The sequence below is a fragment of the Phyllobates terribilis genome, unplaced genomic scaffold, assembly GCF_046119375.1.
Source record: "Phyllobates terribilis strain yellow unplaced genomic scaffold, ASM4611937v1 Scaffold_5__5_contigs__length_657084704, whole genome shotgun sequence".
Taxonomy (NCBI): domain Eukaryota; kingdom Metazoa; phylum Chordata; class Amphibia; order Anura; family Dendrobatidae; genus Phyllobates; species Phyllobates terribilis.
This window is the reverse complement of record NW_027362765.1, coordinates 439,050,734-439,075,000: the sequence shown is the minus strand read 5'-3', so window position 1 is coordinate 439,075,000 and position 24,267 is coordinate 439,050,734. Positions and strand designations below refer to the sequence as shown.

At 41.9% G+C, this 24,267-nt stretch overlaps 1 protein-coding gene across 1 annotated transcript in view; it reads left to right on the top strand.

Moving 5' to 3' along the window:
* Positions 1-24,267, top strand: part of BTRC (beta-transducin repeat containing E3 ubiquitin protein ligase) — a 192,258-nt gene that overhangs the window by 102,046 nt on the left and 65,945 nt on the right. Inside the window, exon 4 of the mRNA XM_073685287.1 lies at positions 22,458-22,689. Within this exon, the coding sequence (XP_073541388.1) occupies positions 22,458-22,689 (232 nt within the window). The remainder of the gene's footprint in view (positions 1-22,457; positions 22,690-24,267) is intronic.

The window sequence follows — 24,267 nt, the reverse complement described above, 5'->3', positions numbered from 1 at the left end:
TAGAACAGGCTTTTAGTGCTGGGATTTTAAAACGCTTGTCAAAAAGTGTACCCGGCGAACCCTTTCCCTGCCAGGGACCAGCCGGTCAGAGGCCTCCCTACCTCCCCAGGTCACAAAATATATATATATATATATATGATAAAGCATATTCCCGGCAAATATTAGTGAGAAATGGCGTTGCGTCTTCTTGGTTTCATCACCTGAAATACGGCTCGTGAAAAGTTTTATAGACTCTGGCATCTTCCCGTGTTGGAGCCTTCGGTGTTTACTACCCTGCTGCCAAGGCCTTGTTGATATGTTTTTATAGCAAAATTAGGAAAATATATTTACACGTGCAGGTAGCGACAAACACATTTTGGGAATGGGCCGGTGCGTTCTTCAAATAAAGGTCAACGTCTCAAAACGATAACTCCCTTTAGAAACCAGTTTTATTAATGTTACCAGTAACTAAAGATACGCATGACATGGTTATATATAACGGTAGTGTATGAAAGGCAGAATATCAGAAGTGTACTAAAGCAGACTATCCAAATAGGTGTATGTATGTGGAGAGAGTGAGTGTGTGTGGTGGTATGTGTGCGCGTATGTGTGTATATAATATATGTATGTATATATTATATACACATACATTATAATATATATGTATGTATGTGTGTATGTGTATGTGTATGTGTATGTGTATGTGTATGTGTATGTGTATGTGTATGTGTATGTGTATGTGTATTTATTTGTTTATGCATGGCCAGAAACCTGCACTCATGTTATATACAGTTCAGAATTTCTTTGAAAATTGTTTTTTGCCAGTCTGGGTCTGTGGAAAGCTGGGTATGGCCACCTATCCGCATATAGCATTCACCTTTCTGTTCCAATCTTCTTTAGAAAAGCTCCCGTCATTGACATAATATATTTATATAGGGTTACCTTAGGCAGAAGAAAGCCAAAATCGTGTCCTTCTGGCCTCTGGATGGCTGATATACTGTAAAAGAAATAAACTATAGTATTCTATAACACAGTACCCAGTTAGTAAGTATGCATCAGGTCTCATTCCAATATCCTTTTTTTTTTTTTTTTTTTTTTTATAATTTGGTTTTTTTTTGCATTGCATTTTGCAATTTTTTTTATCCACTTATGTTTTCTGGACACGTTTTACACCATCATTGTGGCTTGATTGCAGAAAAAAAATTCAACATTTCCAAGCTGCCTCTACCACGTCAGACAGTAGAAAATCGGACAGCCTAGGATGCGACACGGATGGCATTTAAGTGCTGTCCCTTTTTTTTTTTTTTTTTTTTAGACAATTGGCCCACAAAATGATAGGGGCATGTGAACAACCCCATAGACTACAATGGACATGTGTTCTACCCATGAAGCTCACGCGTCTGTCGGCGGTATATACACAGACGATGTGCTGCCTGCTCTGTATTATATATAATCGCTGCTGTGTGGTGGATCTATGATCTATTACTATACGCTGGATTCTGAGGCTTGTCCCATATTACATACCAGCCCTTTTATGTTAAATACTGTTGCAGAAAGATCCCGCTGTCATTGTGATTACGATTGTAATAAATTCCCTTTTAATGTACACTTCCGCGTTTACAGAAGGAAGCCGCGCCAATCTCGGTGCCGCCGTTTGCAGCCAGCGCATTAGTAAGCGGTCATGCCCCTATTAAAAGCGCCTTTGTCTTCCTGTAACTAATGGCTCTTTCTCATGGTTGTGACAGCGAGCCGCGCACATTATTTTCTCCTGATATTGTAATAATAATGAGAGCAAATTAGAACAATCAGTTTACACCGATGGCTCTTGATTGGAGACGAGGAGCAATATGGCAACAGGCAATCCATCTTGTGGCTCCTGTCACATTAACTTCGGCAGTGTGAAAGGATCAGGCGGGGCAGCAGGATCCCGGCCAATCAGAAGGCAGAAATTAATGACGGCCGTATTGTTCTGTGATCAACCTTTTAATTAGCAAGACAGGAGATGGAAGAAATAATCTCAGCCCACAGCTGCCGACTGTCATTCATGTTTTTCTAAAGAGGGGAGAAAAAAAGGGGGGGGGAGAATAAAATCCATTGGTTTAGGACGACACGCTTTGTCTACAGCCGAAATCTGTTTGTGATGTCGCGCAGGCTACATATGTCTGCAGAATATCGCAGCCCTGTTCATGCTAATGAGCCAGCTCCTATCTCCCCATTACTCAGAGACGTATATATATTTTTTAATGCACTGCTAATGAAACAAATGATCACGTTTAGCCAAGGTTCCCCTGAAACAAGCAGCTTTCACCCAGCTGGTCGCCATTGTGCAAAAAATGCTCCCGTCACTTTAAAAATGCTGGCAGAGTGCTTTACTGCATTAGCATTTTAATAGATGAATAAAAATTGGCTTATTAAAAGGGCTGGTTCAGAGACAGCATTGTGCAAGGGCTTCACATTGGGTTGTGCAGGGCGGTAGGACGACTTCTCTTCCTTTAGCTAGGGAACTTTTTTTTTATTCAGGCCCTGCCGACGCCAACATTTGATGTCCCTGCTTTGCTTTTGGGTAATGAGGACTTAGAAAAAAATATGCCCATATGCAGTGTCAGACTGGAGTGCTGAGGACCCCCAGTAACTCCTGGGCCCCACTAATCAGCTACATGCAAATGTGACATTATCCTCAATTACAAATTTATATAACAATGAACTGGGTAGATTGTTAAATGAATAAGATGCCGCCTCTTTCTGTACAGTCATTCAGTATATAGTGCCAAGTACTGCTCATATAATAGGGGGTGGCCCGCCGGAGGATTCTCCTGCTCTCCTGTATGCCACTCCAAGCCTGCCCATATCCCATCCTCCATATCTGTTATGCCCATGGGCGCCTCTTTCGGTAATTTTTATAGACCTAGTGGTTGAGCATGCTCTTATCTTCATTGTATCATATCGCTTTTTTTTCTGTGCCGTGAGAACGCATGCCCATTTTTGCCATTTTTACTGCACATAAAGGATGCTGGGGAATTGTAGTTTTCCCTGCATATCATGATCCCATCTGTAGGATCACCCTTACCTATTTTCATCTTGACCTGAGAATAGTATCGGAGCCGTATGGGTGACTTTTTAGGACTGCGGAGGGGGTGGGTAAAGGCACAAATACTTTCTTTTACAGTATATTAATGGGGTTTTCTCGGAATAACTTTTTACTCAATCAACTTGCACTGGACTAAAATAATAAAAAGGTGTCACTCACCCTCCCCAGGTCCATCGCTGCTTTTCCGCCTCTTCTTCAATCTAGGACTACACGACCATTCTGCTGCAACCAATCACTCAGCTCAGCGAAACGTGCTGTGTACGTTGGGATCCCTCGGATGAATGAAAAAAAAAAAAAAAAAAAAAAAAAATAAATAAATATATATATATATATATATATATATATATATATATATATATATATATATATATATATATATATATATATATATATATATATATATATATATATATAATTATAATATACACACACGTATTTGATCCCTTGCTGTTTTTGTAAGTTTCCCCACTGACAAAGACATGAACAGGCTATAATTTTAAGGGTAGGTTAATTTTAACATTGAGAGATAGAATATCAAAAAAGAAAATCACATTTTATAAATTAGATACATTTTTTTGCATTTTGCAGTGAGAAATAAGTACGCTGCTCAAAAAATAAAGGGAACACTCAAATAACACATCCTAGATCTGAATGAATGTAGTATTCTCATTGAACACTTTGTTCTGTACAAAGTTGAATGTGCTGACAACAAAATCACACAAAAATCATCAATGGAAATCAAATTTATTAACCAATGGAGGCCTGGATTTGGAGTCACCCCCAAAATTAAAGTGGAAAAAACACACTACAGGCTGATCCAACTTTGATGTAATGTCCTTAAAACAAGTCAAAATGAGGCTCCGTATTGTGTGTGGCCTCCACGTGCCTGTATGACCTCCCTACAACGCCTGGGCATGCTACTGATGAGGTTGCGGATGGTCTCCTGTGGGATCTCCTCCCAGACCTGGACTAAAGCATCCGCCAACTCCTGGACAGTCTGTGGTGCAACGTGACGTTGGTGGATGGAGCGAGACATGATGTCCCAGATGTGCTCAATCGGATTCAGGTCTGGGGAACGGGCGGGACAGTCCATAGCTTCAATGCCTTCATCTTGCAGGAACTGCTGACACACTCCAGCCACATGAGGTCTGGCATTGTCCTGCATTAGGAGGAACCCAGGGCCAACCGCACCAGCATATGGTGTCACAAGGGGTCTGAGGATCTCATCTTGGTACCTAATGGCAGTCAGGCTACCTCTGGTGAGCACATGGAGGGCTGTGCTGCCCTCCAAAGAAATGCCACCCCACACCATTACTGACCCACTGCCAAACCGGTCATGCTGAAGGATGTTGCAGGCAGCAGATCGCTCTCCACGGCGTCTCCAGACTCTGTCACATCTGTCACATGTGCTCAGTGTGAACCTGCTTTCATCTGTGAAGAACACAGGGCGACTTTGCCAATCCTGGTGTTCTGTGGCAAATGCAAAGCGTCCTGCACGGTGTTGCTTTTTTGAGCAGTGTATGTATGTATATAGTACAGACCAAAAGTTTGGACACACCTTCTCATTTAAAGATTTTTCTGTATTTTCATGACTATGAAAATTGTACATTCACACTGAAGGCATCAAAACTATGAATTAACACATGTGGAATTATATACTTAACAAAAAAGTGTGAAACAACTGAAAATATGTCTTATATTCTAGGTTCTTCAAAGTAGCCACCTTTTGCTTTGATGACTGCTTTGCACACTCTTGGCATTCTCTTGATGAGCTTCAAGAGGTAGTCACCGGAAATGGTTTTCACTTCACAGGTGTGCCCTGTCAGGTTTAATAAGTGGGATTTCTTGCCTTATAAATGGGGTTGGGACCATCAGTTATGTTGTGCAGAAGTCTGGTGGATACACATCTGATATTCCTACAGAATAGACTGTTAGCTGCTTTTTTTCTTGCCATAATACAAATTCTAAGTAAAGAAAATCAAGTGGCCATCATTTCTTTAAGAAATTAGTCAGTCCGAAAAATTGGGCAAACTTTGAAAGTGTCCCCAAGTGCAGTTGCAAAAACCATCAAGCGCTACAAAGAAACTGGCTCGCATGAGGACCGCCCCAGGAAAGGAAGACCAAGAGTCACCTCTGCTTCTGAGGATAAGTTTATCCGAGTCACCAGCCTCAGAAATCACAGGTTAACAGCAGCTCAGATTAGAGACCAGGTCAATGCCACACAGAGTTCTAGCAGCAGACACATCTCCACAACAACTGTTAAGAGGAGACTTTGTGCAGCAGGCCTTCATGGTAAAATAGCTGCTAGGAAACCACTGCTAAGGACAGGCAACAAGCAGAAGAGACTTGTTTGGGCTAAAGAACACAAGGAATGGACATTAGACCAGTGGAAATCTGTGCTTTGGTCTGATGAGTCCAAATTTGACATCTTTGGTTCCAACCACCGTGTCTTTGTGCGGCGGTGTGGGGGTTCTTTGCTGCTAACACTGTTGGGGATTTATTCACAATTGAAGGCATACTGAACCAGCATGGCTACCACAGCATCTTGCAGCGGCATGCTATTCCATCTGGTTTGCTTTTTAGTTGCACCATCATTTATTTTTCAACAGGACAATGACCCCAAACACACCTCCAGGCTGTGTAAGGGCTATTTGACCAAGAGGGAGAGTGATGGGGTGCTACGCCAGATGACCTGGCCTCCAGTCACCAGACCTGAACCCAATCGAGATGGTTTGGGGTGAGCTGGACCGCAGAGTAAAGGCAAAAGGGCCAACAAGTGCTAAGCATCTCTGGGAACTCCTTCAAGATTGTTGGAAAACCATTTCCGGTGACTACCTCTTGAAGCTCATCAAGAGAATGCCAAGAGTGTGCAAAGCAGTCATCAAAGCAAAAGGTGGCTACTTTGAAGAACCTAGAATATAAGACATATTTTCAGTTGTTTCACACTTTTTTGTTAAGTATATAATTCCACATGTGTTAATTCATAGTTTTGATGCCTTCAGTGTGAATGTACAATTTTCATAGTCATGAAAATACAGAAAAATCTTAAAATGAGGTGTGTCCAAACTTTTGGTCTGTACTGTATGTGTGATATATATTTGGTTATATTGAGCGGGGTTTGGAGCTATAGCGGTCAGTTGCACAAGCATTTTGTTGACTCATAGATGGAGAAAGATGCTATTTCCTAGGGGTTATGTGATGTTTTATTTCTATACTTGGTGCTCTCCTTTAATATAACCAGATTTTTTAATTTTTAGAAATTCCCTTTTTTCACCTCTATCAGTCATGAATGTTCCTTTCTTGTTGGCTTTGCTTCTCCCTCTACGTTGTTCTCTTCGGGGAGATCTTGTCCCCCTGATTATGGATCCCCCAGGTTGTCTCTCGCGGTGGGTGTATGTGGCCGTGAAGCATTGCTCCTTTTGGAATCATTTGACAAACCTATTTAATTTCTTCCAGCAGCAATTGTACAGAAGCAGCTTATTTTCTTTACAGTACATCTGTTTTTTCAAGGACATCACATTTAGGGAAATGCATTTAACGATTACTTAACAAAATGCTAGTTGTTAATGACATGAGTCAGCAACTTTTTTCCTGGACCTGTTTGCTAATGTCGTCTTGTACGGCAGCAAAAATTAGCCATAAAAGCACTGACTAGTTAATGTCACTTGTGAATTTTCATACATTCACATTTTTTTGTAATTGAGTCATCCTCTAGTTTACTTTTTGTGCTTTTTAATATTTTTTTTTTTGCGAGTGCATCTCCTGCTGAATACAGGATAAAAAACCATAATTTTTTGCAATCAATTTTCAGGAACGTTTTGCTACTTAGCAGGTGTCATATTTCAGTGTAATGTAACGGAGTAGCATCTGGCCGTGTATTTATTATTATAGCAACATTTATTCCATGGTATTATACATGTGAAAAGGGGTATACATAGCAAACAAGTACAATAATCATGAACAATACAAGTCAGTGACTGGTACAGGAGGAGCGAGGACCCTGCCCGTGAGGGATCAGTCTACAAGGGATGGATGAGGATACAGTAGGTGGGGGGTAGAGCTTGTCGTGCAGCGGTATGGTGGAGCGAGGGTTACTGCAGGTTGTAGGCTTGTCGGAAGAGGTGGGTCTTCAGGTTCCTTTTGAAGGTTTCCACGGTAGACGAGAGTCTGATATGTTGGGGTAGAGAGTTCCAGAGTAGGGGGATGTACAGGAGAAATCTTGTATGTGATTGTGTACACAATGAGAGGAGATAAGAAGCTGGGCTGATCCTCCGCGCTGGTCCAGAGACACACAGAGCCCTGAGGAAGTGGCAGTGTAGCCACGAAACGCGTCGGGCAAGGAATAAGGAAAGTTTTGGTTTATCATTAATCCTTGTGTGTCTCTGGACCAGCGTGGAGGATCAGCCCAGCTTCTTATCTCCTCTCATTGTTTACTGATCAGCGGGGTCTCCTGCAGTGGCCATCTGACAGGTGCTTCACAGTTGGTTGTGACTCGCACAACCTCAGAAGGTGAGTCAGACTGATTGTGGGACCTGGTATTTACTTTTATAGGGATAAAGCCCTATGTGCACTCTTTTCTTATCTCTTGCATGTGATTGTGGGAAGAGGAGATGGGGAAGTAGAGAAGGAGATCTTGTGAGGATCGGAGGTTGCATGCAGGTACACTTGTGCTCTAAAGTTTATTTACCCTGGCAGAATTTTTCCTTTCTTGGCCTTGTTTCAGAGAATATGAATGATAACAAAAAAACTTTTTCTCCACTCATTTGGGTGTTTTTGGTTGTCATTAAGATTTAAAAAGAGAAAATACAGTAGTTTGACAATAAATGGCTTCACCCAACCAATAACCATGAGTGGAGAAAAGTTTTTTTTGTTGTGGATGGCTTTGTATGTCATTGTTAGGGTTTTGAACTGGAGTCTCTGGGTAATGAATGGATTGACAGAGGGGAGAGGCTGGGGAATAGCAGGGGGTCGGATGGATTGGAGGGGTGCGAGAGTGTTAGAAGGGAGGCCACAGAGTAGGAGGTTGCAGAAGTCGAGGCAGGAGATGATGAGGGCGTGCACCAGTGTTTTTGAAGATTCTTGATTAAGGAATATACAGATCCGGGAGATATTTTTGAATTGGTGTCGGCAGGAAGCTGAAAGGGCTTGGATATGTGGTTTGAAGGAGAGATCAGAGTCCAGGGTTACCCCGAGGCAGCGAGCTTGCGGGACTGGGGAGAGTGAGCAGCCATTGACTTTGATGGATAGGTGTATCCATAGTTTTTGACAACTGGAAGTACTCTATTACCATGGAGATCACACACCTACCTTCACATATATCAGTGGATCAAATTAGAGGTAACTTGGCAATGACCTCAAATTTGCCAACTTTTGAGCGTGCCTTTTCTGGTAGAACACTGCAATGCTTAAAGTACACCATCAAGTTTTGTTTTAATGTAGCCATGCCCCTATATTTGGACCATGCTGCTTACTTGCCTGCCTGTTTCAACCCTCGAAAATTCGAAAATAGAAGAAAACTTATGGTGTGGAACTCTATTTGGAAGGCTTGGAGAACACCACCTGAAATATTTAGCTACTGTTTTGGGAGCCTCCCAGATGAAAGTCTGTTAAAATCTCGACCACCCCCCCCCCCCCATCCCCAACGTGTTCCAATTTTTGGGTCCGTTGTTGGTGATGACCTGCCTTCTGTTGTACAGTTGATTGATGAATGACTAATGCTTTTAAAAACTTTATTGCTTTTTTTCTTTGTTTAACAAGTATTTACTGTGCCTAATTGTACGTTTGTGTAGTGGTATCTGCCAAATGTATAGTCTGACAACTGATCGATGATCCATCTCTGGTTGATTTACACGTTTCCTATCCAGTGTCCATTTTAAGACTATTGACTGCTTTTTTTTCCAGGACCACAAGCACTTGCTTGAGATCAGATTCCAGTATTTCTAGTCTTTGGGTCCTTTTTTGGGATAGAAAAGGGTAGAGGATCTGTGGACACAAAAAGCCCAAAACATTTAAGAGGAGTTTTGTCACCTCTAATATTCAAATGAACCCATTTATGCATTCGTATGGGGGACTTGGCATCTAAAAAAAAATCGTACTTTTGGTTCAGATTTTAATTATTTAGTTTTATATATAAAAACTGTTTTATTGCATATCTCATTGAGGGGGCATCAGTGCTCTGTTCTGGCCCCCTCAATTTTATTATTATTATAGAGCCATTTATTTCATGGCACTTTACATGTAAAAGGGATATACGTAGCACAAACAATTACAGTAAATTTTGAACCACAAAAGTCGGTGACTGGTAGAGGAGGAGCGAGGACCCTGCCCGCGAGGGCTCAGTCTACAGGGGATGGGTGAGGATACAGTAGGTGAGGGTAGAGCTGGTCGTGCAGCGGTGTGGTGGAGCGAGGGTTACTGCAGGTTGTAGGCTTATTGGAAGAGGTGGGTCTTCAGGTTCCTTTTGAAGGTTTCCATGGTAGGCGAGAGCCTGATATGTTGGGGTAGAGAATTCCAGAGTAGGGGAGATGCATGGTAGAGATCTTGCATGCGATTGTGGTAAGAGGAGATAAGAGGGGAGTAGAGAAGGAGATCTTGTGAGGATCGGAGGTTGCGTGCAGATAAGTATCGGGAGACTAAGTCACAGATATATAGAGGAGACAGGCTGTGGATGGCTTTATATGCCATGGTTAGGGTTTTGAACTGGAGTCTCTGGATAATTGGGAGCTAGTGAAGGGATTGACAGAGGGGAGAGGCCGGGGAATAGCGAGGGGACAGGTGGATTAGTCGAGCAGCAGAGTTTAGGGTAGATTGGAGGGGTGCAAGAGTGTTGGAAGGGAGACCACAGAGCAGGAGGTTGCAGTAGTCAAGGCGGGAGATGATGAGGACGTGCACTAGTGTTTTTGCAGATGCGTGGTTGATTACCCTCATCCACCCCTCCCTTTTTGGTCATTGAAAGCTCCAAGGAGACCTGCCATTTATTAAATCCTTAGAGTTGCACACACTAACACTGCAGGAGCAGAGCTCTCACATTGTCAGTGTTTGCAGACACCTTCTGATTCCTCTGCCCTCTCTGCAGAGGCTCGCTGCACATAGTATCACGCAGCAGTGGATGGCCAATGCTGGCAAGAGAGGGAGATTAGAGCATGTACTTATTGACACAGCAGGAACTCGTGCACGCACACACACAATGTCAGACTGCGCACTCCTCTCCCTCTCCTGTCAATATTGGCCCGCCGGCTGCAGTATGACCCGGTCTGCTGGAAGCGGCCACTGTAGACAGGAAGAGGAGGCGGGGGGCAGAGGACACCTACACATAGCTATATTGTGTGTGCTCTCCGCTCCTGCATTGTCAGTGTGCAGGGTTGAGAATTCAGTATAGCCAGCTCTCTTTGGAGTGCTGTCAATCATCGCAAGGAGAAGGGCGGAGGTTGGTAATTGAAGGGGCTGAACAATGCACTGAGCACGTGGCTATGCTATGAGTGTGCCAAAGCCCCTTCATTTAGTTATATAATAAAACTTTTTACATAGAAATAAATAAATAGGGCCTTATACGTATATTGAAATGGTTTCAATAACCTGTTGGGGGTGACACTCCCTTTAAGACTGTTATACACATCACATCCTGTACTTATCAGAGGTCTCTCCCAATCCCTCAGCAGGCGCTTGTGTGCTGAATGGGGAAAGCAAACTGCGCCACCTCTGACAGAAGAACAAAAGATTTGGATATTTGCCTTCAAGGTTCCCGATCCTTCGATCCTCCACATCATCTATTGGTAAGGGATAGTCTGGAGGCTCACATTCATATCAGATGGTCACCACTGAGAGTTGGATTTGGCCGATTTCACTATAGTGTGTCCTGACGCCTTTATGGGATTGGTTCTGAGTCCTGGGCTAAGCAGATTAATGGTAAGGAGTAAAGTTTGTGGGTAAATTAAGAGATAAGTTTCCTTAGAAGCAGTAAGGTGGTCTCCGTAATTCAGCAAGTACAAGACTTTTCTTTCTGCAGAATGAATACTTTCCATACACCAATATGATCACTCTTCAGAATCTGCCATTTTTATTTTTCTTAGAATTTTGTTTTATCAGTGAACTTATTAGTTTCTGCAAAAAATCCTTCTTTTTCTCTTCTAAACCCATGCAGTTTTTAGTTCATGACGTTGATGTCTCTCTACTAGCTTCTGTATGTAGCTTTCAGTCTATTGTATGTGGTTGAGAAATCGCCATCATTTGCATCCCTCCAGGGGCAAGCGCCGAGTAGAAAACAGCTGCCAACGACGCGTATTAGAGGCAGAGCTGCCAATCACCCATTGCTTCATAAAGCAAAGTCCCACAATTCATTGCATGACACATGTGGCATAGTGCACTGCTGGCTGAGGAATCCATATTGACTGACAGCCCCGTGTGGCCTTGGAGTCTATTTTCTTATGCAGAAACCATCTCTTGTGACTTTATATTTTTCATTTTTGGTGGGGATTTTGTCTTTTGTGTCAAATAATAAATTGATTGCACAGAGGTCTTAAAACCTAAACAAGTTATTTGTGGCATAGCAGCTTACTAGGAAAATCAGTTCATTCCCATTAAAATTCAATTTCCTAACTTCAGTCAACATAAAGCTTTAAAGGTAAAGAGGATTTAACACCTTTAGGCTCATAGAAAAGTTGACTTTCTTTTCTACATTGTTCTTTGTATAATTTTTTCCTATTTTATTTAAATATCAGAGTTTGAATATAAATGTTATTTTTGAGCATTTATAGCATGACTGTAATGTTCGACAACTTTATTTCATTTGATGTGCTAAATAGACAATTTGCAAATCACTTTAGAATCATAGAATCATAGAATCATAGAATGGTAGAGTTGGAAGGGACCTCCTGGGTCATCTGGTCCAACCCCCTGCTCAAAGCAGGATTCACTAGATCATCTCAGACAGATGTCTGTCCAGCCTCTGTTTGAAGACGTCCATTGAAGGGGAACTCACCACCTCTCGTGGCAGCCTGTTCCACTCATTAATCATTGTTTATTTAATCATTGTTGTGTTGCCCCCCCAGAAATTACTCCAAGTCCCAGCTACTATAGTAAGGGTCTCCCTTCTAGCTTGCTATCCACTGCCTGTTGTCCAGTTTAATCCCCTTTTAGCAGCAGAGGTGCAGAAATGGATTTCAGGTAGTAGAGGTCAGCCTCTTGACTCTCTGCTTCTGCTCTCTAGGTGTCAAATTGTTTACAACCATAACAGAGGTACAAGATTTCAGTTTGGAACAGGCAAGCCGTTGGACAGTGATAGATGCAATGCTTGCTGGCAAGTGAGAGAAAGCTAAATCTCTTATAGTGCTGGCAGAATGCTAAAGAAGTATCACCCTCTCAAAAAATACTGCGTATTAGGTTTGTTCACTAAAAGCAGATTTAAAGAACTTGTCCACAGTGCTGTGGAGTCGGTGTCCATTTTAGTGGAGTTGGTATAAAATGGACAGACTCCAACTCCTAAAATATATAATAAATTGGGTACAGTAGTTCAATGCAGTTTGTGGGGAATATTTTTTCATAAGAATTTGGGAAAGTTATGAAATGTCCTATAAATGTCTGTCCTATTCCTGATCTAAGGGTCTAGACTTTTAGCTGAGATGAATCTGTGCTACAGTAAATTTATCATTTAAACATGAGCCATCTATGAGGGAGTCGTGGAGTTGGAGTCGGTGTCGTGGAAACTGAGGAGTTGGAGTTGTATTCAGAGTCGGAGGTTTGGCTTACCGACTCCACAGCCCTGATTTTCCACTACTTGGACAACCCATTCTCATACCCCATGCTTGGCCCCGACGGCACTCGCGATCCTGGGGCTGTCATGCGGTTGTATGACATATAAGCCCGGCACCCAATCAGCGATGGTGTCACGGTCTCCTCCTTCATACGAATTTGAACATGAAGAGGAAATGAGAGAGCAGCCGCAGTCCGGACGTCCTCTTCATGTTCAATTCAACAGAAGGCAGAGACCGTCACTCCAGCGCTGACTGGTCCCGGGCTCACATGTCCTAACAATCGCACGAGAGCGAGTGCCGACACCGCTGGAATGGCTCCGGCATGGGAGGGGAGTACAAGCTTTTTTTTATTTTATTGGGGCCAAACATTTAAATCAAAAAGGGGTTGTCCTAGTAGTTGACAACCCATTTTAAGTAGTTTGGCGAGACAATGCTTTTCTACAATATTTTTGTAAAAGGAGAAGTACGCTTTAATTGTTGTTAAGCTTAAATGGGAACTATACTTTTAACAAACTTTGCATGCGAATCTAAGAAACTTTGTTACAAAGAATTCGTCTTCTTTCTCCACTTATGAGCCACTTTCCCCCATTTCCTACCTCTTGTCATTTGCTCTTAAGTTTTTTTGTTTTCTTTTTAAACTCCATCTTGCTCAGTACAAGATGGATGACCAGCACAGTGAGGTGTCATCTTACACCCAGTTATACTCTATGAAGAATGGAGGGTAGAAGTGAAGAGCAGACGGGGAACACAGGAAGATCATACTGGGCTTTCTAACAAGTCTTTTACATCATCTCAGAGCTGGATTCTTATCTACACTGCTAAGTAGTTCTGTATAATGTCGTACAAGCTGCGGCTGGGTCTGGTAGAGAGCTAAACAAGGAATGAAGAGCAGGAATCCCTCTCAGTGCTGTGTATAGCAGACATTATAGCCGTAGTTTCCTCCCACCAGCACAGAGTTGATTGCAAATTGAGAGGGAGCTTGCAGAGGGTAAAACGGGTAAAACTGTAGATTACTTATCATATAGTAGCCAGAAAGTGTTATTCCTTATGTATACAAAGGACCGCTTAATTTAATTCATAATCTGTATAAAATTAAATTTATGTAGACTATATCAATTCTACCAAGCAGCTGATGGTTAAAGTTAGCAGGCCTGGATGTAACACTTGCTGCATTTGTTCATAGTAAAAAGTTGCTAGCTGTGATGCCAGATATTCTCTTAAAATGTGGCTTCAGTAAGTACATTATACTACTGGTGATCGCCCTGTATTCTCGGTGTCGCTGTACCAATGTTTTGGCTGAATTTATATAAAATTTATTCTATAGATCAAGTATTTGTTTTTTTCACCTGTTTTTAAGATCTCTATTTTCATCTAAAGAGCCTCTTAGAACTTTGACTTTGTTAAGCAATCACAAAAATGTACTTTCAGTCATGTTATTTTACCTGATATGTAATACTTAAACTAAAACCAAACTCACACTATACATTTTATCTTTTATTGAACTGTAGATTGATTATCCTCTAAATTTTTATGACCATATATTCATTTGTCTCACACCGCCAGCGTCATAGTAAGTTGTTTTGCATTTATCTAGTGTTGTCCCTAGAGTTGGAAAAAAAAAGATTAGCGGGATCCTAGTCCAACACCGCCGGATAAGAGCCCTGTAACCCGCCTCCTACCTGCTGCCATCTCCCTCTCCTATTCGTGCGACATCATTGTTGTGGTGCGACACGAGCATGAATGACATCGCGCCAGGCCGCCTAAGCGAAAGAGGAGCCGGAGATGCCGGCAGGTAGGAGGAGGTCCTCACAGCTCTGCTCCGGCAGTCACTGACTACCATTGAAGTCGTTATACCTGGGTCCGAAGAATCATTTTGCTCAACTCTAATCATTATTTGCTCAATGACGTCTATAGGAAAGTGTTTTGGAAAATTGAAGTGGCACTTGAAGAAAATCTGGTCTTACACAAATTATACATTTCTCAGTCATTGACTTACAATCTGCTGTGTTTGGATGCACCATACACTTAATACACTTAATATAGGAGGAAAGTGGTAGATACTTTGTATTTTAGTTATGATGGGATGATCTGAACGTACATGGAGAGTCTGGAGAGAAGCTATAGGCCAACAGCTATCTAATGGGTATGGCCATCGTTCGAGTCATACGCAACCTGACTTTCCAGAACCTTAAATGAATGATGACTATTGAAAACCTGAAGCTAAGCACAGAGTCTGGAATATTAATCTCTGCCATGTACCCAAACTCTGCAGCGCTCAACTTGAAGGCTAATTTTCCTTATCTCAAAACTTTGTAATAGTTCTGTGATCAGTTGAAGCTGAAATCTTCCCACCCGTTATCTATCCCACCTGCACAGTCTTCCTACAGTCACACATTATAATTTCCCTAATTTAATAGTATTACTATAAAATGTGTGTCTCTATAGTAAATTAAAGGAATGCAAATGTACTGTACAGCTCTAGAAAATATGGTCGTCTTTAGGACTGCTGTGAGGAATTTCAGGGCTTCATACGACCAAAGCTTCTGAAGGGAGGACAATACCAAGTCGCAGGAGCTTTGTATATGGGTGAGGGGGGCTGACACAAGGAGTTTGACCTTGAATGGCATTGTTGCAACAAAAATTGGTAGCATTTAGATACAACCTGATGGGATTTGGGAGGGAGAGGAGAGAGCATGTTGGGAGCCCCTTTTAAAGAGGTTAACCACAATGGACCCCAGTATAGGCCATAAATGTTTGGCCACCCCAGTAATCAACAAACTGAAGTTCATGATCCCCCTGATCTTCATCGCTGCCGACCCCCAAGTGAGGAAAACTCAAAATGAGGTGGTTGTCTGTAATGCGCGGTGCAATCCTTTTTAAAGATTTTTGATGGAGACCTTTGTTTCCATCTTTGTGACTGAGTTCCCATTGGTATTACCAGCCCTACTGTCCGGATGGTGGCCCAGGACGTTCTTTTGTTCCTTCGTAGGCTGCATGGAGTGCTAATACTCTCATTTGGATAAGGCCTTTGTCTGATGCCATGATAGTTGTCGATTTACTTTGGTTCCCTTTAGAAGAGCACCATAACTGCAGCCCATGTGGAGCTGGTGGTGAGGTCTAACCCCACGTAGGAGCATGCTAAAAAAAAAACCAGACACATTAATCTAATCGACTCAGGAATTACATATTCCATGTCCTTTGTTATTCCTAAAAGAAAATAATCTTTTGAAGAATTAAAGACCATTGCAGCCACTTTTTGGGAAGCTTAAAAACTTTTTGAGTGAAGAAAGTTGAATTTTTGGAGTCTGCCGGAAGCCAAGTGCCTGGAGTCTTCTAAATCTTTGTGACACACGGCCTGTACTCAGCTCTCGGTTGTTTGTTTTTTTTTGTTGCCTACAAAGAAACATAAACACAGTGCTGATTTTTGGCAGGTTTTTACTGTCAGTTTCTTCTATTATATTTATCTTACAATTTGCCGGGGGGTGAAGTTATTAAGTTTTAGCAGCAGCCATCTATCAAGTTCACAAGTTAACACGATAAAGGCTCCGTGCCGCTCTGATCCTGGGAATGATGAGCCTCATACGGTAATTAACTAAATGAGAAAGTTAAATCTTACTTGAGAGCTCGGAGAGATGAAAGAGAGGTGTTTGTCAGTTTCTCTGTGGAAATTAGAAGCAGTTTTCTCCAATTCCCGGTACTGCTGCTCTGTCATATTTTACATAACCACTGGGAAAACGTCTTGTAATTAGTGCTGTCATGGAGGGTTTTTTTTTCTGCTGAAGGATGTTAGAATAATTCATTAGGTTATCAAGAAAGGCTTATGTCCTGAAATGATTAGCACAGTGAAATTTAAGCCATTAACGGTAACAAGTTTAGAGCTCTCTGCAGTGCGGAGGTACCCGGCTGATGTTTGTGCGGATCTCGATAATTTCTTATAATTAAACATTATGATGTTTCCCCTTTCACCATCTCGAACCTACAACAACCTATCTCATCCCAGAGAGATGGGTAATGCCCCAGAACACATGGCGTGAGCGGCGTCTCTATCTCGAAGCGGAAATTTGATTATGTGAAAGAAGCGGTGGCATTGTTATTCCGCTCACAAAGCAGGCGCTAGTGGATGCTGTTATACAATGACCAATAATTTATGCGTAGTCATACTCGTAGGTGATGGACGTAGGCAGACGTGGAGGTCAACAGGCAATAAAGGTGCTAAGGGGTTTAATGTGCAATCCCGGCCTAGATATAGAGCTGACGTTTATAGATTGACGTCTTGAGCTGGTTGCACACTTGTGTATTAAGACTATGTACAACCACCCGTAAACCACCATGGGGACCCATAGTATGAATCAGAAATTGGTATGGAAAGCAATATGAGCGCTTACTCTTCTATTTTGGTTGTGCTTGTATATACCTAAGACAATCAAGCACTTGGATGGGGCGAGTGGATGGAGATCGGCAGATGGCTTAGGGAGTCTTATAGGCCAGGCAATGTTTACTGGGGGGGCTAAAAATAAGTATACAACTTTTATTTTTATTATTAATAAGCATGAACTAACAGTGACAGACTAGTACAGAGGGAAAGGGAACCCTGCCCAATCGACCCTTTATTGTGTCTACAAGGTATGGGAAGGGGGGACAGTAGGACAGAGCATTAGAAGCAACTAAAGTGATAATGAAGTGACAGCAGTGTTATTGAAGGTTGTAGGCTTTGACACCTATTGAGCACTTTGAAATGGCCAACAGGTCTGCAGAACAGGTTACATTTCTGTAATAAAGGAAAATGCTGTACATACTAAGGGAGGACAATGTTAGTAATGAAGGATAATACATTGATACTATAGTCCTATCTTGTTACTAGCCTTTTTACATTTTTTAAACAACCATAAGAAATGGGGTCACACTATGGGATGTGTTTATGTCTTAGGTTCTATTTTATTGAAAATGGTGTACTCTGCAACCAGGACTCTGGAGTCGGTAAGTCAATCCTCCGACTCCTCAATTTCCCTGACTCCCAACTCCACGACTCCGACTCCACTTTACGGCCTCACTACTGAGCGTGTACGTAAAGTGCAGCACAGATTCATCTCAACTAAAAGCCGAGATCCTTAGATCAGCAACAGAACAGACATTTATAGGACATTTCACAACTGTCCCAAATTCTTATAAAAAATTTTTTACAGCACATACTGCATTGTACTACTGTATCTAATATATATTTTAGGAGTCTGTCCATTTTATACCGACTCCACCAAAATGGACACCAACTCCACAGCCCTGTCTGCAACAAAGAAAGTTGACCCCCTACTTGATCCTACGCAGTACTGTCGTATAGTGTCACGATAAAGCCACCATATAAAGTCCAAAAAGTATGATGTGCCTAAAATATGATCCCTTAAAGAGCCTTAATACTGCTGTATGGTTCCCAAATAGTTCTACAATTCAGATCCTGAATAATGCCACCATACGTTGCTAAATAAGTGTTCCCCTAGGAAATCTGTTCCTCTAATTATCCTATTTACTATCCCCTAAAACTAAAAACTTAACACATGGACAGCTCAATTTAGTGGTTGGAATTCAAGTTGAATGTGGCCTATCAAACCAAGCCCCCTCATCTTCTGTTCTTCTGAAGCCAAATATTGTGAATTATAGAAGTAAATGGGTCGCTTATTTATCTTTATGATTTTTAACTGACTTTACCAAAGACAAAGCTCCCAAAAGCTCAAACATTGGAAGCCCCCTATTGTGTCATTCAGGTGATAATTGTGGAAGGGTGGGTATCTAAGTTTTCCACACTGCATGGTTTCTAAAGAATCTCCCCTCTAATGATCAACCTCACTTTTCTATTTTCCCTGTAGCAAGCTTCTTATTGTATGTACAACATATAAATACCTACACATTAGTAAGGTGACCATCCCATGCTCGTGCTAATTTCATGACTCCATACACATAAGAGCTTGGAGGCAATCGCCTGCTTGAATCTCTCATTATCTTAGGAGCCGCAGAGTAAATATTTAACATTCCTTCTGGAAAGATCCTTCCTTGACTTTCTGTACAAGAACATTCCCAGAAGAATTGGTTGACCTTCACTTAGACAATATCTAAAAATCAGTCTCACTGGCTGTATGTATGCCATTTATTTGCGGTTCCATGCTTAAGTTGGCCATACACCATAGATGGCTATCGGCCGAATGATACGTCGGCCGATCGTTCGGTCAACAGCCATATTAGCCAGTGCCCCCATACACAGGAGCGTTCGTTCAGCCGAGTGCTCCTGTGTTCTCTGAGAAAGCCGCCATTTGATATGTCAGCCGGCGACTTATCTTAGGGAGAACAATATGATCTGTAATCCGAAATCTAACAAGCACGATCGATATCTCTCCCAACAATCAGTCGGCTGGCGTCCCCATACACATTAGACTGTCGGCCGAACTCGTCAGTATTGTAATGTGTATGGAGGCGCATAGAGTACCGACCACTAATCTGGGGCAGCACTTTTATTTAGTAAAAGAGTTGGCAGCTACAGTCTGATGGTTTTATTAAATATACGTTAGTGTCAAAATTGCTCCTAATACCTCATAAAGGAGCCTAAAGACGGTCGCGAATGTCTGGATTGTGGGATCCCAGCATGCAGAGTGGGAAAAACATCTTTGGATTAACCCACTTTATTGGTTCTGACTCCACTTGCGTCTGCGTTCTCGAAATTAACCTGCACATACTGAAAGATGAATGAGAAGCTTCAGATCACCGTTTTCATATTTAATAAGGATACAGCCTATCTTCATCAGCTTGGCCTCCAAAAAGCGTATTTTCGGAGGGCTGACCTAGCGGCCAATATGGAACAGATGTGTATGGCTACTTGTCTGAAATTTTCAGGTCAACCAATATTACATGAAAGCAGGTTTTGGAAGATGAACAGCATCGGGATAGATGTTTTATTGACCAGGTGATTCTCATGGGCAATGTTGTAAAGCCAACACATTTCAGGTCTCCCCGTGGAGGACATTAGTGGAACATGGAACCTACTGCCGGCTCTGAAAAGTAGAGCAACCATGCGAAAAAGTGCCCTACATAATTGAGCTTGTTATGCTTTATTGCACTTCATCAATACACTCTTCTTGAGTCCTTCTTTCCTTCTTTGAAACTTTTGAAGATCAGATAAAGAATAAACCCTTCCTAGGTATTTTTGGAGCCATCTCTGAGAACCTATTACTCATATTGTGATTAGTGTCTACACGGTGTGTGTGTATACTGTAAGCTTTAATTTGCTGCGCCAGCTACTGTATCTGTAATTGAAAGTTAGATCGTAAAATCTATTCTCTAACACTACTGTCATTAACATCCTAGATTGGTATCATCACTAAAACTCTCTGAAGCATTTCCCACAGCCATCGAACTCACTGACCTGCTTTACCAGTTAAATGGTGCCTACTCCTCTCTGCGAAAAAATAATACATTATGGCTTCTTTTTACCTGTCAAACCGCTACACTGCTGGCAAAGAAATAAATCACCGTAAAGTGAAAAAATAAAAATTACTAATTGATAGCGGTTTGAATTTTTAACAAAAGAAAAATATGAAAACTTGAAGGATTGGGAGGAAATTGGAAGTTGTTTATAGATGGAACCTAATTGTCCGATCAATCTTCACCCTTTTAAACAGCGTAGTATGGGGACAGATTTGCTCTTCTTTTAGCCCAAATGAGCAAAAATATTTATGCCACTTGGTTAATAAATTAAAATGAGGATTTTATATGTTCCCATAAATCCAATAGTACACTTGAAAATAAGAAACTTTTTTTATGCATCTTATCAGAGAAATCTGATTCATTCTTATCCTGGACTGATAATTTATTTTTAAAATTCTCAATTAATGGGTATAATCTGTCTTCAGTGTATACAAACTTTCGCATTACTGAGATAGGAAATGACAGTTCTTATAAAGTTCTATGGCACTTGCGGTAGAATGTCTGTCTGCCTCTAGCTCCTCCCTCTCCATAGAATCTTCTGAGCACCAACTGTCTTCTATCAGTAATGGGAAGATCTGTCTTAACCCAATACAGATTTTACCGATAAGTTGAGCAAAAGGTCATTCCAGTAGAAGAAAAAAGCAGATTTCTCTGACATTTTACAAACTGAGATCTCCCCTTTTATTGAACCCATGGCGAGGAGATTTTCCGTTTATGTAATACATATCAATATATAATTTTATTTTTTTTTCATCTTTAACTTGCCTAAACTTTGAGCTCCCTTCTATATTATTCTCTTCGGACAATAAAAGGACACACTCTGCGTCTTAAAGGGAATCTGTTAGCAGGTTTTTGCTACCTCATCTGAGAGCATTATGATGTAGGGAAAGAGACGCTAAATCCAACGATGTATCACTTGGATTACTGGGTGCAGCAGTTGTGACACACTCAGAGCTTTTAGGCTTAGAATGAAGCAAAGCTGAGAAAGCGAACCCCACCCACACCACAGCTAGCCCTGCCCACACCACAGCTAGCCCTGCCCACACCACAGCTAGCCCTGCCCACACCACAGCTAACCCTGCCCACACGATAGCTGATCACAACTGCACCAGATTCTGTGTACAAAGTCCATAGACAGTGAGCTGCTTATCACAGGAGGGGGCGTTGCCAGACTAGTCCAGCAATGTTAATGTCTTAGTGATAAATCCTTCACGGGTAGTAAACTACAGCACGCACTTTGACAAGTGACACATCCCTGAATTCTGTGTTTCAACCTATCTTCAGATTACATAGCAAAAACCTGCTGACAGTCCCTTTTAAGGACTGGAGACACAGATCCTAATTTAAAACTGATGTGTGTATGGCGCAATGAACCTCTATGGGTCAGTGTGCGAAAGTAAAAAAATCTGACTGCACAAACACCTGTCCCACGGGTGTATGAATGTAGCCATAAAGCTAGTTACATCTACTAGGATCTCTCTACATCAGTGAGATGGTATTCTTTCCTTCCTGCAGAGAGCTGATCTCCATGTTTTTCCCATGGAGCATTTCTAGTAAGAGTCGATATACAGTTGCTCTTCTTAACGAGAGACTGTCTACGGCTCCCTCTTCACCCTCCTTTCCCAAAAGGGAAAAGAAAAACTGACGAGCTCCAAATAGTTAAATGGCAAAGTATCTGGATATGGTTGTCTTTTTTTTGCTAGTTTCTACGGAGAAATGTATATAAACAGCAACGTTTGGGACCCAGGCGCTGTCGTTGCTCCAACCTGACCTTTTATCTCCATGTGCACCAGCCTCCCACTGAAACGTATTCATAGCCCTGTACTGAATTGTGTGCAAGTCTCTCCGTGGTAGAACATGAAATTCATTTGAGTACATTAAAGTGTCACTCTGGGTTCCCATTTAACAGTCCCTGGTATTTTATGTGCACTTCCAGCATCGGTGGTAATGTCCTTTCCGAGTTCCTTGCAAGGATGTTCGTCTGTTTTCTGGCTGACAGAGGCAAATAGATACTCCCTGTCAGCCAATTTATACGCTTGATTTTTTTTTTTCTTCCCCTGTTGTGTAACAGATGTATTTCCTGGATTTATGTATGCCCGGCTTGTGTGTCATGTACCATTGCTTTTATTTTCCTTTTCATTATTTATCTTTGATATTTATTTCTTTTTCCGCAGACTAAACTCGCCAATGGCACTTCCAGCATGATTGTGCCCAAGCAGCGGAAGCTGTCCGCAAACTACGAGAAGGAAAAAGAGCTTTGTGTCAAGTACTTTGAGCAGTGGTCGGAGTGTGACCAGGTCGAGTTTGTCGAGCATCTGATCTCTCGAATGTGTCACTACCAACATGGCCACATAAATACCTACCTTAAGCCAATGCTGCAAAGGGATTTCATCACTGCACTTCCAGGTACGGTATTTGGCCTTCTCAGATCTACAAACTTTTATATATATTATTCCTTATGATTCAAAGTACAATATCCTGAAATATTATAGCTTTCACACTTGGTTGTCTCAAGAAGCTCATACTACTTTGTACAGATCACTTTTCTGCTGTGCACTCGGCGGTAGGTTCAGCACCTCGGTAACACCACTGATCAGCTGATCGAGCGAGTGGCGCTTCAGAAGTGGTACAGCTCCATGCATGCTGTAGTGGTCGTGAGTGGTACTGCAAGCTGTCTCCCATACAAATGAATGTGTGAGCCCTTGCCATGCTTAATGGAAGATTCAGTTGTCAAATTAATGCTAAATTTGGTTTCCTAAATCTCAGTAGGATTGTTTATGCCCAAAGTATCAAATAGCTGAAAGGGAACCCGTCTTGTGAAAAAAAAAAAAAATGGTATAAATCTGCACATATGGGGTTAATCTGCAGGTTAATGGCGTTCTGAAACTGTCCGGCGCCCGCACTGAGAGCCCATCTGCCAGAAGGGAATAAACTTTATTCCTCCCGGCATCCTCAGGCTTTCAGTAATAGGGGTGGCGCCGGCACGGCTTCAGTCACCGGTCAGTACATAGTGAGCAGCAGCTGTGACCGTCCCCCAGCACTGACTGACATCCGGCTCGAATTCTGAGCCGGCGGATGTCAGTCAGTGCCAGCAGTGCAGTTATAGACGCTGCTCACTATGCAATGAGCAGTGATTGATGCTGCCCCGGCACCACCCCTGTGACTGAAAGCCTGAGGATGCCGGGAGGAATAAAGTTAATTTCTTTCCAGTAGCAGGCGCCGGACAGCTTCAGAACTCCATTAACCTGCAGATTAACCCCATATCTGCAGGTTTATAGCATTTTTTTACATGACCGGAAACCCTTTTAAAAATAAAAGAAACAACTTCACTCTCCCATTGCCCTCTGTCCATTATCCGATCTGTTATGGTAGTAGATCTGGGTAATACTAGGTAATTCCTAAATCTCCACGGGTGGTTACTACTCTGGTCCTGGGCATCAGGCTGATCAAGACAAAGCAAATAAAGGTGTCCAGCCGCTTGGATATAAAACTTCACACATTTATTAGTACAATTTAAAAATATTGCACCAAGGCAAAAAACCCGAAGTGTTTTAGATACAGAACTGTCCTTAATCATGGTACCATGACCTAAGAAATATCTGTTTCTGAAATGCGTCGTTTTTTGCTTTAATGCAATGTTTTTAATTTACTTAGAACCTTTTGAAGCTGTACTAAAAAATTGACGTTTTAGATCCAAACGGCTGGATATCTTCGTTTGCTTTGTCTGCATCTCATGCCAATAGGGGGCTTCAGCTTTGTGTGTCAAGGATCTTCACAGGCAATCTACGGGCGCTGGAGAACTTTGTACTTGCCCATCTGGCAAAGACTATGCCTGCATGGTCTGTACTTGTGTCCTCCCCTGTTTTTTGAATGGATATCCCTTATTTTTTTTGCATTACTCCTACATTTAGATAACACACTGGTAAGTTAATTGACTCACTTGAAATTAGTTCTCATATGTGTGTACTAGTGACCGACATGGGG